This window comes from Harmonia axyridis, chromosome 1, assembly GCF_914767665.1.
Source record: "Harmonia axyridis chromosome 1, icHarAxyr1.1, whole genome shotgun sequence".
NCBI classification, from domain to species: domain Eukaryota; kingdom Metazoa; phylum Arthropoda; class Insecta; order Coleoptera; family Coccinellidae; genus Harmonia; species Harmonia axyridis.
In genome coordinates, this window is record NC_059501.1 from 26,972,954 (window position 1) to 26,988,957 (window position 16,004).

Sequence of the window (16,004 nt, forward strand, 5' to 3'; positions counted from 1 at the left end):
AACAAGTGTATCGGATTTTCCGAGGCGTTTTCATTATAAACTTGTATCAGACTATACGTTCTCCATGACTATTATTGAAGTTAATGAGTAAAATAAAGAAAGAAAGCATTTATTTGCATCAACCCTAAAAATATCTCATATAATAACAACCATTTCATAGTGACAGTTATATTTATTTTATTTAGACAATTATTAAAAATATTCCCTGAAGAATTCTCAATAATAAAATGTTTTCCAAGATTTTTCGAAATAATCAAAGCTCGAATCAAGGCTTGTACCTACAATTTGTATACCTATATTGAACATTGTTCAATAAAGAACTATATAGCTTGTTATTGGAGACATCCTAGGGGACATCTGAATTACATCAAATTTTCAATGTCGATCTTTCTACAACGGATAATTTTCATACCGCGAGTCTTGTTAGATAGCCTCTCGCATCTAATAACTATAAGGGGTCTATCACTGGTCATTTTCTGTAATTATTTCCACTTAAAGAAAATTCCTTTCAATTCACCACAATTCCATTCAGTTCCTCATACGTTAAATTCATCCTAATTCCATTCATTTCTTTTCAATTCCGTTCAATTCATTGGAGTTATGTCAAATACACAACAGCTTATACGTTATAGAATTGAATATTGACTCGAATATTGATATCAGTAGGTTCTTGTTAATAAGTACTAGAACACCAGTAAGTAGCAGCACTGTAAGTAATATGGCTGAGCGCCAGGCCTGAGACTTATTGATTGAGGTGTTGACACTGTAATAGCCGAAGGCGAATGCAATATCCAGTCAAATGAAATAACATTCAATTGTTAGGGCATATGACCCATATGATTATATAATTTTTATTTGTTTCGATGTTTAACAACAATCTTTTTTTATTATCTAAAATGGTTTTTCAGAATATAATTTAATTAATTCCATAACAAGTGTAGAAGTATTGCCGAGAGTATTGCATAATAAATGAGGTGTAACAGAATTATAATTCTATATTAAGTTATAGAATGCTAATATTTTGTTATCAAATTCGAATTCAGGAACCCTAAAATAGTAGTAGTAGTAGTCTTGAAGAAAAGTATGGTCCGTATTTAACTAGATATCCTTGACATTTCAACAATTAGGTGAACTGGATGTGAAGCTCAACCTGTGTGAAACAATAAGCTACAAATTTTCAATTTTCATTATAAATTTTTTATGATTTTGGTACCTAGCTGGGAAATGAATCAAAATAAATCATGTTTTATATTCTCGAAGTTATTTCATTTATACAATCCTCAATTATTTGATGTTGAATAGGAGTCAAATTAATAATGGCTCGTTCCCAGGCAGAAAAAGCCAGTATTTCAAACATTCCTTTGGTTTAATATTTCACAAAGTGGTATAAGGAATTAATTATATTGCGTTCAAATTTTTTCGGAGGAATTCAACAAAAGACCACTTATTTCTGAAGAATAAATAGAACATCCGAGACGTGAAATGGCTCTTCATTCATAAATGACTAAGCAAATATTTTTCCTCGTCTAAGTGCTTCGTGAAAGGAATACATTTTTATGGAGTGGTTTCTTCGAGGTGGTCTGAATCGAGATAATCTCAATTTGTGACTTTCATGTATGGAGGTACCCAGTCCATAAGACTGAAACCGCAACAATTTAATAACAGAACTATTAAATTAAGAAGAGTTAAAAAATATGGCTCACCAACAGAAAGAACTATTAATAATTAACAAGCAGAGATTTTTTCAAAATTCTCAATACTGAAATATGAGTTGGCTTTCCTATGATAATGTTCGGAGCAATCTTAAGTACCTCAGCTTAGAATCAGTCCAATCACCTCTATTGATATAGCTCAAACAATTGGTACATATTGCCTATTTCGGAAAAATACAATAGCAGGTATTCTAAAGCATCTTGTCTCTTTCATGCCTGTTTCCACAATAACTCAAAAGTTCATACAAAATGTCCCCATGAAAGGAAACTTGACGGTTAAAATGACACTTTGTTGTATACTGCCATTGCACAGTTGGTGATTCTGTCAACAATTGTATTCTGCCACATACACCTTTTCGATCCCTAAATTTTCATAGCAAATTCCTTGAATTTATGTTTCGAACGGGGAAATATTTTTTATCAATTCAATTTTTACAGTAAGTATATAGGCATCAAAAACGAGAACTAAAATTTTCATTATCTTCCAATGATGCAAAAAATTGATCAAACATGATCTGATTAATCTAAATGTCTATGTGTAATCATACATTGAAAGTTATAAGTATAGTAATCAAATATTCTTTAAATTAATTATGAGGACGGATACCTAATAACCGTACATAAAAATATAATATTATTGTACGATTTATCCTTCAAAATTATTGGTAAACATATGGAACATTTAACTAGATGAAAGTATCAAGTTTGAAATTCCTAACGAATCAATCAGTTGTTTCATTATTCAATCAAATTTTCAATTTTAGTTTCCATTAAAAAGTAAATTTCAGTTGTTTTTGTCAACAACACAAAGTAATTGAATTAATGGGTAACCATTCAATTTTCAGGGCTTTCCAAATGCTTTTGGAATTTGAGTTCGTAAAAACGATAAATTTAGACGATTAAGATTAGTTTTAATTATCTGAATTACCCTTCAGGAATAATCGTTATTGGCAAATATATTGACGTAAATGACTTTTCTATATTGAATTTTGTTTTCGTTGATGTAGGTGATGGAATTAAACCACGATTGATTCTATAAAAACAGTAACACTTTATTTATTATTTTATAAGCGTATTCCAACTATGACTAGCTGTACAATATATATATTTATATAGAGCATTTTTTATACATATTCACAGGGATCTGCATTACCGTAACCTCTAACGATCACGGCTGTTACAATATACAGTTCTATTATTTACAATGATAGATATTTCTTTGGTCTCTAAAATATGTAGCCATAGAATAGTTATTATCAGATCTGAAAGATTCATTGGTGCCGATCCTATGAAAAATCTATTGACCGAAAACAACTTCGAAAATTAAGTCTTTACAATGAAAGTTGATAAATCCCATTCAAAGTCTAAAAAAATAACATTTCGATTTAGCCGATAAATATCAGTTCGTTTTCGAAGCAATTATACCCTGATTTTTCGGGTCAATAGATTCACGCTTTACATACATCAATAATAAGTTAATTATTTGGTATGAGTTTGTATGAAAAAAGGAATGAGGTCTTTTTCTAATATTTGACACTGCTAGCAGGAAAACTTGAAACGTAAGTCAGGTAGGTAATACTCATTTAAATATTTATATAGGTTTAATATGGCATATGCAGTTCGAAACTGATTCTTTCGAAATTTTCATGTGTTTAGAGTGAATAGAAATGTTTTGATGTTACGTCTAAAGTTTTCTCCGATCGAAGAATAACTCTAGAACGATTGCATAATTAAATTTCAGGTTCATTTGAAATAATTATCTTTATAAGGTAGTACTAGAAGTATCATGCAAGTGTGTAATCTTATAAGATTATATCTTATAAGAAATACCACAACGAATTGTTCACTTCGAATTTCACTTTTTTATAATCGAACAATACCAACTTCCTTTTCAAATGGATACCTTGAAACAGCATTTCTCACGATAGAATATGATTGGGCTATCTGGAAAATTATTTCCCTGCTGTTTCGACCGAGACGCAATAATGGATTTTTTGTAACAATGGGTATCATTACAATTACAAAACCATTCGTACATGAACAAATCGATTAAACAAAGAAATAATGTTACTAAAATCAGTCAACCGAAATATCAATTCCGAAGAATTCAATGTGGAATGGCGTCAATAAGCAAGGCCAGAGATAATCACAATATGCAAAACGTTATTTTTGTTGTTCCAACTTGACTTAGTCACCGAATTTGTTACTGACTCATTAGGTCCTCGGAATTTATTTGCGTATTTGGAATAAATGAATTCTAAAAAATTCCAAATATAGAAAAACTCAAGGATGTTTTTTCGGATATAAAGCCACCACCAAGAATTTCAATTCGGCAATGAAAAAACTAGTCTTCGTCAACATAAACATTAATTTTTGTTTCCTACCATCAAACGTTAATTTACTTCGTCACTGAATAAAAACTTAACTTTCTCTTATTTTATTCTGGAGGTTATAATGGAACAATCAATTTTGTTTATGATTTTGATCTTTATCAGCTTAGCCCCTAAATTTTAAGGGATAACTTTTTCACTCTCACTAGGTATGTAAATATTGGTTTAGAGCTGTCATAAAAATTTTGCCGAAGTTTTGATCATTTTCGTAAGTTCAGGTAAAGCTCCGCTCAATAAAATTTTCATTCAGGTAGACATACGGAATGATTTTATGATGCGTGTGAGGAGACATTTATCAATTTATGGAAAAGATGTCCAATGTTGTTAAAGTAATGGAAAGGTGTCCCTCCACAAGTGTTTAGGTCAGTTTTACAATTCAGATTTCTCATAAGATAAGATGAAAATTTTGATGGCTTTCTTTTTGGGTGATTTAATTTTTAAAGATCCAATACGATATTGAAACTGAAAGGACTCAGCTGATAAAATTGAAGCTTTTAGTTGCTACACAAAAAATTTTGTATTTTTTTTTTAGTTTTCTTTCTTCGAATGGATAATTTTGATGTTTTGAATTAATACTCAATATTTCAAATTTAACAAATGTATTTAAAAATTTAGAAGACAGATTTCTCATCTATAACAAATCAAAATTCATAGTAGTTATGTACAAACGGAATAATAAATTATATACAATATTTACAGAATTATGACTAGAATAAATAAAAAAATTTTGGTTCCCACAAAAACCTTACAAGAGGGGAAAGAATAATTTGAAACGAATTTCGAAATTAACTAATATCCAGATTTGAATTGAAACGGCAATGATTGACGTTTTTAATTTTTAAATGGACAAAAGCACTTTTTCGTTATTCTTGGTTCTAGCTTGATGCCGCTCGACAGTGATGGATCTAGCCTCGGTTTCATTAATTCATATTCTTGCAGATTGATATTTGAGTGGACTTGAGATATTTCAAAATACTACCGTTTGTTTACACTTTCAGAGAGCCTTAAGACTCTTCATTCGGAGAAACACAATCGATAAACTGATAATCCAGGTGACACATAAGTTAATCCAAAGCATGAGTTGACGACACTTCCTGTTAATCCAAAGAGCATAATATATTGGATCTTGCGAACTTGAAATACGGATACAGCTGATTTACCAAAATCACTACCACGCCCGACGTTGGGCGCAGACGCGCCCAATCGTCAGTACGAATTACACACTATTATCACAAGAAGGGTTAGGGACACGACCGAAGTGTCCAAAAAATATCACAGCCATCACACATTGTAGCACACCTGCTGCATCTGAGGAAACGTAGATGCCAAAGGAATGGCCGAAGTAACGTAAGGGTGAAGTCTGTGGGCCCTCAAGTACTGTCTATACTTTCCGGACAAAATATGTTTATCTTCCGGCCTGTCTGGAGATCTTTCGGGATCTGTCCAGATACCAGAGTCAGCGCGAGAATCACTGCTAGAACTCGATGTATAACTTGCACAAGTTGTCACTAAATCTCTTTTGGCGCAGCAGTTCTGAGATCGGTTGATTGGCACTAAAGGAGGCAGCTGATCCCATATCTGCCTCTCTGTGGCGGTGAAATGGACAGGGTACTGGGCTCCTTGATGGGGCACTTGCTGAGGAATCTGCTGTCCTCTGGCTATCCTCGCTCTTTTCGTCGGGGTCACAGCCGTCCTCACTGGAAGATTATTTACAAAAGGGCTCCTGTGCTGAGACTCTATCTTCCTGAAGTAACAAGGATGTATCATCAGCAAAGGTTCGTTTTTGACACCTTGAGGTGGTTTGGCGGTGTTGGGTAATTCGTATTCCACACTACAATCGACGTGAAGAGGTTTCGAATAATCCTTTTCCACAGGCACTTGAAGAGTCCTATGAGCTGGTAGCTCGTAAGGACTATAACACGCAGCCATATTAGCTTCGTCTGGTATACCGCTCTGATCGGGACTCGACTGAGGAGACTCGATTTCGAACAGCGCGAATGGTATGTCAGAAGTACACAGCGGGATCGCACAAACGCTCCGCCTCTCCTCTTCGAACTGGTGGGGGTAGGAAATCAATGGCTCCATCGGAGGAGTCGGGAATCCGAATAACACCGCAATCGTAGACGTCTGAACAGCGACTGGTTCTGCTTCTATATCCTCGTCCTCAGCTGATGATGACGGTAGAAAGAACAGATCAGCCATCAGGCTCATCTCATTGCGATCGAACGACATCGTGCTCTAATTATTCACTAAGCGTACTTTACGATGTATAACTATTACGTCAACGGCGCCTCTGTCTCTCGTCCTTCTCTAAACGCTCGATATAAACAAAAGGAATGAAATTATCATTCACAATCTAATTTTAGAACGTTGGTGTCCTTCCTCTCTCGTAATGAACTTGACTGATTTCTTCTCGCCTCAGCTTCTGAAATAGAATTAAATTGATTAGTCCTCGTTATAATTATAGTTATATAATAATATAAGTATTTAACTAAAACATAATGGGGTCTAAAATAACACAAAGTAATTTAAACTACCTACCTAATTATTAGAAATTACTTTGTGTTATTTTATTCCAGTAGGTAATAACTGGATCCTAAGGGAATGGTCCGTAAGTATATCGCCGATAATTTCAGAGCGGTCAATAATGGTTTTCAATGAGTCAGGTAACCTGCTTCGTATTTACGGACCGCTTGACACTAGTCAATGGTTAACTTTTCATTGACAGAATTTTGGAGGTTATAAATGGTTGATCTCTTTTAATATGTAAATAAATAATATTTTTTAATGGCTCTGAAGGCTAATTGTTTCATAAATAAAATAATAAAGTTTTTGAGTAATAGATGTCATGGAAAATATTCATAAACAATAATCTGAAAATTAAAATGACAAACAGAGTCAGTTAGTTATCTGGTCACAGATAACTGACCGGTTTTGGAATTTGACATATACGGACCATACCCTAAATAATGAATGTTACTGAAAATTCTTTCCTTGTGAGGAACTACGAATCCGACACTTCATAGCATCACGAGGGGCGTTATTGGGACATAGACTCGCCCCCACCCCCATTTATTAGAAGAAATGAAAAAAGTAAGTAGGTAACAATATGAAAAAATGAAAGATTTTGCTTTTTCGAAGTGGGGGAAACCCCCATAAGTCAACTCTAATTAAGCCACATCGATTTATCATATGATTAAATTCTATCAATTATACTAAGAGTGATTTTTTAATTTCTACTACATATTCCCTCGAAAAATATTCATTTTAGCTGACGTCAATACGTGATAGCGAACTTTATGCGAAGTAGGTAATTCGAGATAAAAATTATAGTATTTGATATTATTTTCTACCAATGCCTAGTTTTTAATGTTATGATGGTGTGTCGTAGCTAGTGATTGGTAATTTGAATTTCTTGTTAATCTCCTTCACTATGAATTCGGAATTCATAAACAGAATTTTTGGTCTTGAAAGGTCAATTGAAATGGAATGCAATTGTAGCAAAGTCATCATGAAAATGGCTGCGGTTTCTGATGAAATTTTCTAGATAAAGTAAAAATTTTCATTTGAAATTATAGTTAATAATTATCGATTCTAAATATATTCCATGCTTTGAGAATACATCCAAAAATTTAATGTATAATAAATACATAGCCATGCCTCATACCACAAAAGTACATAATAAAAGGTGTAATCAATAAAACAGAAAAGTTAAGGATGAAATAAGAATATTTGTAGTATCTATAAAATATATCAATAAAAAATATAAATATATTGACATTTTCAATGAAAATCTACCAACAGAAATTATGTAATTTAATTTCAGAATATTTTGATTCAGACTTACATGAATATAGTTGTATACTGTAAGAACTTTCTCAAACTACAGAAAAAACAAAAATAAACTTTGTCCTCATTTGACTAATTGCTTCGACATTCTGGCTTCACTCTCGTAATTCAATTGAATGAACTGCAGAACCATTAGTACTGTATATTTACTTTTCTAATCGTGGAGGGGGTTGAGCCAATGAAAATGTTCAAAGAAGTTAAAGATGATAGACAGAATTTACAAACATAATAAAGTATGTATATTGAAATTAATTATGAAAAAAGAACAAATGAAAAAATATTTGTAGTATCTATTGAATATATCAATGAAAAGTATAAGTATATTGAGATTTACCGACAGAATAAATCGATCAAAAGAATATTGAAATAAATACATAGCCATGGCTACGTATTTATTATACATAATATTTTCGGATGTATTCCCAAAGCATGGAATATATTAAGAATCGATAATTATTAACTGAAATAAACTTAATTAAAAATAAGTAACCGCAGCCAATTTCATAATAAATTTGCTACAATTGCATTCCATTTCAATTGACCTTCCCAGACCAAAAATTCTATTAATGAATTTCGAATTCTTAGTGGAGGAGATTAAAAAAAATCTACTTTTGTACTATGAGGCAATGCATTGCCTAATACCACAAAAATAGATAATAAAAGGTGTAATCAATAAAACAAAAAAGTTAAGGATAAAATAAGAATATTTGAAGTATCTATGAAATATATCCATAAAAATATAAATATATTGACATTTTCAATGAAAAATCTACCAACAAAAATTATATGATTTAATTTTAGATAATTCTGATTGAGACTTACGTGAATATAGTTGTATACTGTAAGAACTTTCTTCAAACTACAAAACAAACAAACAGACAATTTTTACTCGTTTGACTAATTGCTTCGACATTCTGTGTTCACTCACGAAATTCAATTGAATGATCTGCAGAATCATTAGTACTGTATATTTACTTTCCTAATCGGGGAGGGGGTTGAGCCAATGAAAATGTTCAAAGAATTTAAAGATGATAGACAGAATTTACAAACATAATAAAGTATGTATATTGAAATTAATGATGAAAAAAGAACAGATGAAAAAATATTTGTAGTATCTATTGAACATATCAATAAAAAGTATAAATATATTGATATTTTCCGACAGAATAAATCGATCAAAAGAATATTGAAATAAATACATAGCCATGGCTACGTATTTATTATATATAATATTTTCGGATGTATTCCCAAAGCATGCAATATATTAAGAATCGATAATTATTAACTAAAATTTCAAATGAGGATAGTGGAGGAGATTAAACAAAAATCTACTTTTGTACTATGAGGCAATGCGTTGACTAATACCACAAAAGTAGATAATAAAAGGTGTAATCAATTTAACAGAAAAGTCAAGGATGAAATAAGAATATTTGTAGTATCTATAAAATATATCCATAAAAAATATAAATATATTGACATTTTCAATGAAAAATCTACTAACAAAAATTATATGATTTAATTTCAGATAATTCTGATTGAGAACCAATGAAAATGTTTAAAAAATTTAAAGATGATAGGAAGAATTTACAAACATAATAAAGTATGTATATTGAAATTAATGATGAAATAAGAACAAATGAAAAAATATTTGTAGTTTCTATTGAATATATCAATAAAAAGCATAAAAATATTGCAAAACTTCAATTGAAAGTGGCAATATTTTTCATCGATACTGAAAATTTCTGAGTAAATTTTGAGATGCATGAATTTCAATGTTCGAGACAATCAATACTGCAAGATTTACGAGGAAGATTATTATTTCAATTTTATGATATACTTTATTAAATTCATGTTTATCAATATAATATATTTATATTCATTATATCTATTTATATTTATTGATTGATTGTATTAATGATATATTTTATTGATCCAAACAAGATAAAATATGCAAGAATAAAAGAGTTGCTTAATTCTGAATTCATTAAAAATCCATCATTTACTGTGGAAAAGATAAATAAATAAATCTATTCATAATAACTAAACCTTCCATTCATATTACATATATTTATGTTAATGGGTTATTATTATTTATATTTGTTAATTTATTATATATATGATATACTTTATTGATTCTAACAATTCAAAATATTCAAGATAAAAAAAAGAATTGGAAATTTTGAACAAGCGATCATTAATAATCCATTATTCACTGTGCTTGGAGGAAAAGATAAATCTAGTAATGAAACCATCCATCCATATTACATATCTCTGATAATGGAACATTATAATTATATGAAAACAATAATTCGACAATAATCTATCTTTTCTATTGTACATTTTTTATCAATCCTTAACTTGAAATGAAAAATAATTTTCATATATTTATGTATTTTCATGAATGTGATATGATCAAGGATATTTTCAAATTCGTCCTCTAAAAACTCGAAACTATCCAAGTTTACTCAACACGTTGGTACACCAAAAATAGTTGCGAGATGATTCCGAATGAACCATAAAAATTAATAATAAAAATTTTCAGAAAAGTGTTTTGATATCGACTATTTCCCTCGTCTTTTCCGCAACCACAATCGCTCAATTTTGAAATACAAATGGTTTCTAGATGGAAAAACTGTATGACAGCAACTGTCAGCATTTTTTTCGAGTATAGGTACCCGCGGCAAACCTTGACAGTTCTCACCAAAAATTAGAATACCTTTGATGACAAGTGATGATGGTCTCATGAAATAGTCTTGTTATTTACCATTCGGGAATCCAATTTTTCCTGTGAAACAAATTGAAACAACTCAATGCAACGTAATATTTTTTAACAAAATCATGCTTTTTATAGAAATATTAATCCGCAACGTGGTTTTTGAAATTTTTCGGAAAAATTAGATTTATGATATTACTTATGGAAAAATTATTATATCTACTAATTGAGGGTTCACTGAATAGATTCTCTATCATTTCGTCACAGTATTTGCATTTCACAAATTTTGAGCTCAAATGATTTCAAACAATATTGTTTGACTCATTGATAACGAATCCGTCCTCTAATTCGATCCTGTCCGTCCGTCCGTAAACATGATAACATGCCGAACCCAAAAATCAATCAACTGGAAATTTTTACGGTGGATTTGGATCTCGAATGAGTTCATTAATTAATTATATATTCATTATATTTTATTTATTTATATTTATTAATTTATTATATTAATGATATATTTTATAGATCCAAACAAGGTGAAATATTCAAGAAAAAAGATGAGTTGCTCAATTATAATGAACGCTCATTAAATATCCATCATTTACATCGCTCAGGAAAAGAGAAGTCTAGTCAGAGTAATTAAACCTTCCATCCATATCAGGTACATATTTATGTTAATGGGTTCATTCAGTAAATTATTATTCCTCTTTGTTAGAATCTTGATTTTGGCAAGTTTATAATAAGAGAACATTATAATTATGTATATGATAAAAAAAATTCGAAAATGACCCATCTTCTTTCTGGCAAATTTCCTACTCTCCATTTTTCCGAAACGTAACAATATTGGAGGAGGGTTAGAAACAATTCTTTCCCCAACGATTTCAAAGAGTGGTTTTTGGGTAATCTCACTTTGTATTATCTTTATACTATGAACATTGCGACGAAGCTTGCGGTGGGGTAATTAAGTATACCCTTATGAAATTTTCATGGTGAATGCCACGGTTGAGTTCGTTAATTAATTATATATTTATTATATGTAAGGAGACACTCGTTTTTTTCTTGATCAAATCACATAAGATGTCAAATTGACAAAAATAAAAAACTAAAATTTGAATTTAAGAAATAATTGGTTTCGAAGAAAAGATGAATAATTAACGTTGAAAGTTATTTCATAATATTAATATCCCAATAATCTGTTCCAGTTCCAGAACAACTAACACAAGTGTTCCTCTGAAAATTAAAGTTTTGTATACAATTAATAAGTTTTTTCTAGGAAGAATATCTCTTAGCCTATAGAATTTATGGAGGAGAAGTCGCAATCTTTCAGCAACATTGGAAGTCTATTTATCCCAAGTGATGATCAATCAAAATTCCCAGATACCTAACAGTTTCAGCTTTTTCTATAGAAGGACAGGAGCAATTTGTTCCATTTTTGTTATTACAAGTATTCTTATGTATGTGAAATTTCATCTCAGTAGGATGTTCGCTAGATATCAGAGAAAATTTCATGTACTTTGTTTTATCCATATTCATATTTAACAGGTTATTATTCAACCAGCATTGAAATTTCTGCATATTAGTCTCTGCATTATTATGTACTTCTTTCCAAGATTTTCCCTTGAATACTATGGCTGTATCATCTACATAACATACAATATGTCCTTGGAAATTCACTATCTGAGTTAGGCTATCGATGCAAACCAGAAATAAGATGGGGCCTAAAACTGTCCCCTGTGGTACTCCACCACAATTGAACGTTAAGCTTTTCGTATTGTTTTACGTTTATATGAATTGATAAAAAGGGATTCTAGATTCGGAAAAGCTTTCAGTTGAAAGGATGCTAGACGTCATCTGAGCCTTTCATTGCATCCCATTCGTTTTTATGATGGAACGATTCAAAAAAAGAAGCAATTTATTGTCAAAAAATGGGACAAACAATATCATATGTATGAAAATATTGATAGAAATGACCAAAATCGTAGATCCGAAAATCTTGATATGTATTGCGGAATTATCTTTCATTGGGGAATTTGGAATAATTTGTAAATAAATCTTTTCAATTTTCTCATTATCACATTATGGGCTCAGATTAACATTAGACTATTCAAAAAAAAGTTTTGAAATGTTCTTCGTAGTGAAAAAAAATATATTTTGATTGATCAATTTTAGATCCGAAGGTTTCACTAAGAATATATTGAAATTTTTGACATTATATAGGAAATTCAAGTTATAGGCAAAAAGTGATGACATGGTGTTGGTGCTTTCACATTCAAGGAAGCTATTTTTTCAACGTCGTTTTATAATCGGGTTAATATAACATTGTTTCAGGTTTAGAAATCAACCACAACATCTTTTTCATTTCAGCAAGTCGGTACACTTACTGAAATCTAAAAGATAACAAAGAGGTCTTGTTCTGTCAGAACAATAGCAATAATCAGTTGTTTCTCATCTCATAGTTCGACTGTTAACTGCGTTATTTTTTTAATGAATTTTTTGGCATTGACCTCTAAGGTCATCAGCCATTTCAGAAAAACAGACGGAAATATAACGTAAATATAATAAGGATAAATTATATAAATACAAATATACGTAACATATAGATAAATAGTATTATAAGAGTAAATAAATAAATGAATGACCACACGATATAAATGGCAATGAAATTATTGCACGAAACATTGTATGTACAAGATACAAAAGTTCAACACTCATTTTGGGGATAATTACTGATAATAGCTGAGTTATTATCAGTAATATAAAAAACACCTTGAAACCGCTTTTTTCTCATTTGATTTTAATAGACTTTATACCAATAGCTAACTTATATATTGGACAAATAAGAAACATTTTTTCGAAACTAGATTTTGAAAAAACTATTAGAAACATGAAGCCATAATTACTTTTTAATATTCAGTCCCAACAATATTTCCAGCTCTATAATCCAAATATAGTTTGATAAAATAAGGAGTCGTTCAAGGTCGTCTAATAATTTTTAATCGTTTTCCGCATGATTAGAGTTACTTAATTTTTTTTTCTGGTGGTGTTGGATCGGTTGATATTGAACGGCAAACAGATATTGCCATATCAACATGAGATAATGTGAGAACTCCTTGAAAATTAGTATGAGGTAGGGGTAGTTTTTTAATTATCTGGGACAACATATTTCGAAAGGTCATTTATAAGGAACTCCTCGACGGAATATGCCCAATTCAAAAATTTCTAGGCGATTAAATTTGACTTTCACTTGAACAATTTCAAAGTTGTCTGTCGAATGTCTGAAGAGTAAAGCTAAGGCAAAATAGTAAGGCTTATAGAAGTCTATGCTTTTTGACGGTACTTCTCTTGATGCTTATCTATGTCAGGTACTTGTAAAATCTTTTCATTTCGAAATTTTACAATATTTACAATTACTATAATATATTTGAAAATATCCTAACGAACCTGTTCACCAAATGGCCTCTGTGATTGAGAACGTCAACTAACCAGCTGGTTATTTACAATTCTTATCATCGAAACACCTGTTAAAACACAATTTAATAAATTATAAGTAATCATACCTGAAAATTAAAGAAACAACATTCAACGTGGGAGGCGTAAGGAGACTGTTGCTTTATATGTGATCAGATCATTACATGTCAAATTGACTGAAATAAAAAACTGAAATTTAAATTGTAGAAATAATTGGAGTTGAAGAATAGATGAATAATTAAGGTTGAATACTTTTTTTATAATGTTGATATCCCAAAAAACTGTTCCAGAATAACTTAGAGAAGTGTTCCTCTGAAAATTGAAGTTTATTTTATTTTCTTATGGAAAATGCAATGTTATAACAAAATTTAATAAATTATAAATCATACCTGAAGTGTAGGAAAACTGTTGTTTCATATGTGATCATATCATTAGATGTCAAATTGACAAAAATAAAAAACTGGAATTTAAATTGTAGAAATAATTCGTTTTGAAGATTAAATGAATAATCAACGTTGAATGTTGTTTCTTTAATTTTCAGGTAAGATTAATAGTTTATAAAATTGTGTTATAACATTGTATTTTCCATGAGAAAATAAAATAAACTTTGATTTATTGAGAAACGCTTCTGTTACTTATTCTGGAACAGTTTTTTGAGATAAGTATTCAATTTATTTATATTTATTGAAATATTATATTTATGATAATATACTTTATTGATCTAAACAAAATAAAATATTCAAGAAAAAGATGAGTTGCTCAATTCTGGATAAACGCTCATTAAAAATCCATCATTTACTGTGCTTAGTGGAAAAACGAAATCCAGTATAAGTAATCAAACCTTCCATCCATATAACATATCAATGTTAATTGGTTTATTCAGAAACTCATTCTTTCTTTTTGTCGGAATCGTGATTAAGTAAATTTTTTCGGAATAATGTTTCTATATTATGATAAGAGTATAATATGAGAACATAATAATAATATGATAAAAATAATTCGACAATTACCCATCTCTTCTCTTGCACATTTCCTACTTTTCATTTGTCCTAGTCTTGTGCATAGTAATGAGAAAAAATTTCGAAGGATAGTAGATCATTTTTGAATTAATAAATGAATGCTATATTTTCCGATGCAAAATTTGCACAATATTTTGCAGTTACGAAATTTCAAAAATTGTATTGGGATTGCGAAAAAAATGACATTGAGTTTAATAGGTGGAAATAATAGACCATTAAACGAAATTTCGAATCAAAACATCAAGATGCATAACAACCACGTGGCTTTCCGCTTATCAGTAAAACATCAGATACCCATTCATTTCCCCTCTGGCGCTCCAGCGATGACTAATTTTTGTACGGTGTACGAAGTTGTACATTCACTTTCTCTTAACGAAGCATATGGGTAGAGGGCAGCACTGTACGGCGGTCGATTATTTTCTTCATAAAATTATAGTTTTATCTCTTTTGTATTGATTTTTAGTAGTTATCAACATTTCTGTTTTCAGAGCCGTATTTTAACGAAATTTTTGCGCTTCATCAAGCTTGTCGATATTTCGTCGACAAACGGTACCATCTTCTATTTTTGTGTGAAGTGCGGATTCTTTTTCTTTGATACAATTTTTAAACGATCGGTTTTTTATCTCTCTTTATTATATGAAATGTGAATTTCAATTGTTTCAATAAAAATAAGTAAATATAGGTATGTATGGTATTTTTGAATTGCAAGAAGAATAGAATAAATAAATAACATTTATTATATGCCTTCAGGTACAAATTTATTAGATATCATATAAAAAACAATAATTTATTATTAACATCAACTTGGACAAGAATAAGGAAAAATGCACCATTGAAACAAAACAAAACTTTAAGT

At 30.3% G+C, this 16,004-nt stretch overlaps 1 protein-coding gene across 1 annotated transcript; it reads right to left on the reverse strand.

The window, feature by feature from the left end:
- Positions 1-2,739: 2,739 nt before the first annotated feature.
- On the reverse strand, positions 2,740-6,502 carry LOC123682561. Its single transcript, XM_045621254.1, has one exon. The coding sequence runs from the start codon at positions 6,332-6,334 to the stop codon at positions 5,384-5,386; it is 951 nt and encodes a 316-aa protein (XP_045477210.1). The 5' UTR covers positions 6,335-6,502; the 3' UTR covers positions 2,740-5,383.
- Positions 6,503-16,004: the final 9,502 nt, after the last annotated feature.

Coding starts and splice junctions, on each gene's coding strand:
- LOC123682561 (XM_045621254.1), bottom strand. CDS start 6,334: ATGTCGTTCGATCGCAATGAGATGAGCCTGATGGCTGATCTGTTCTTT.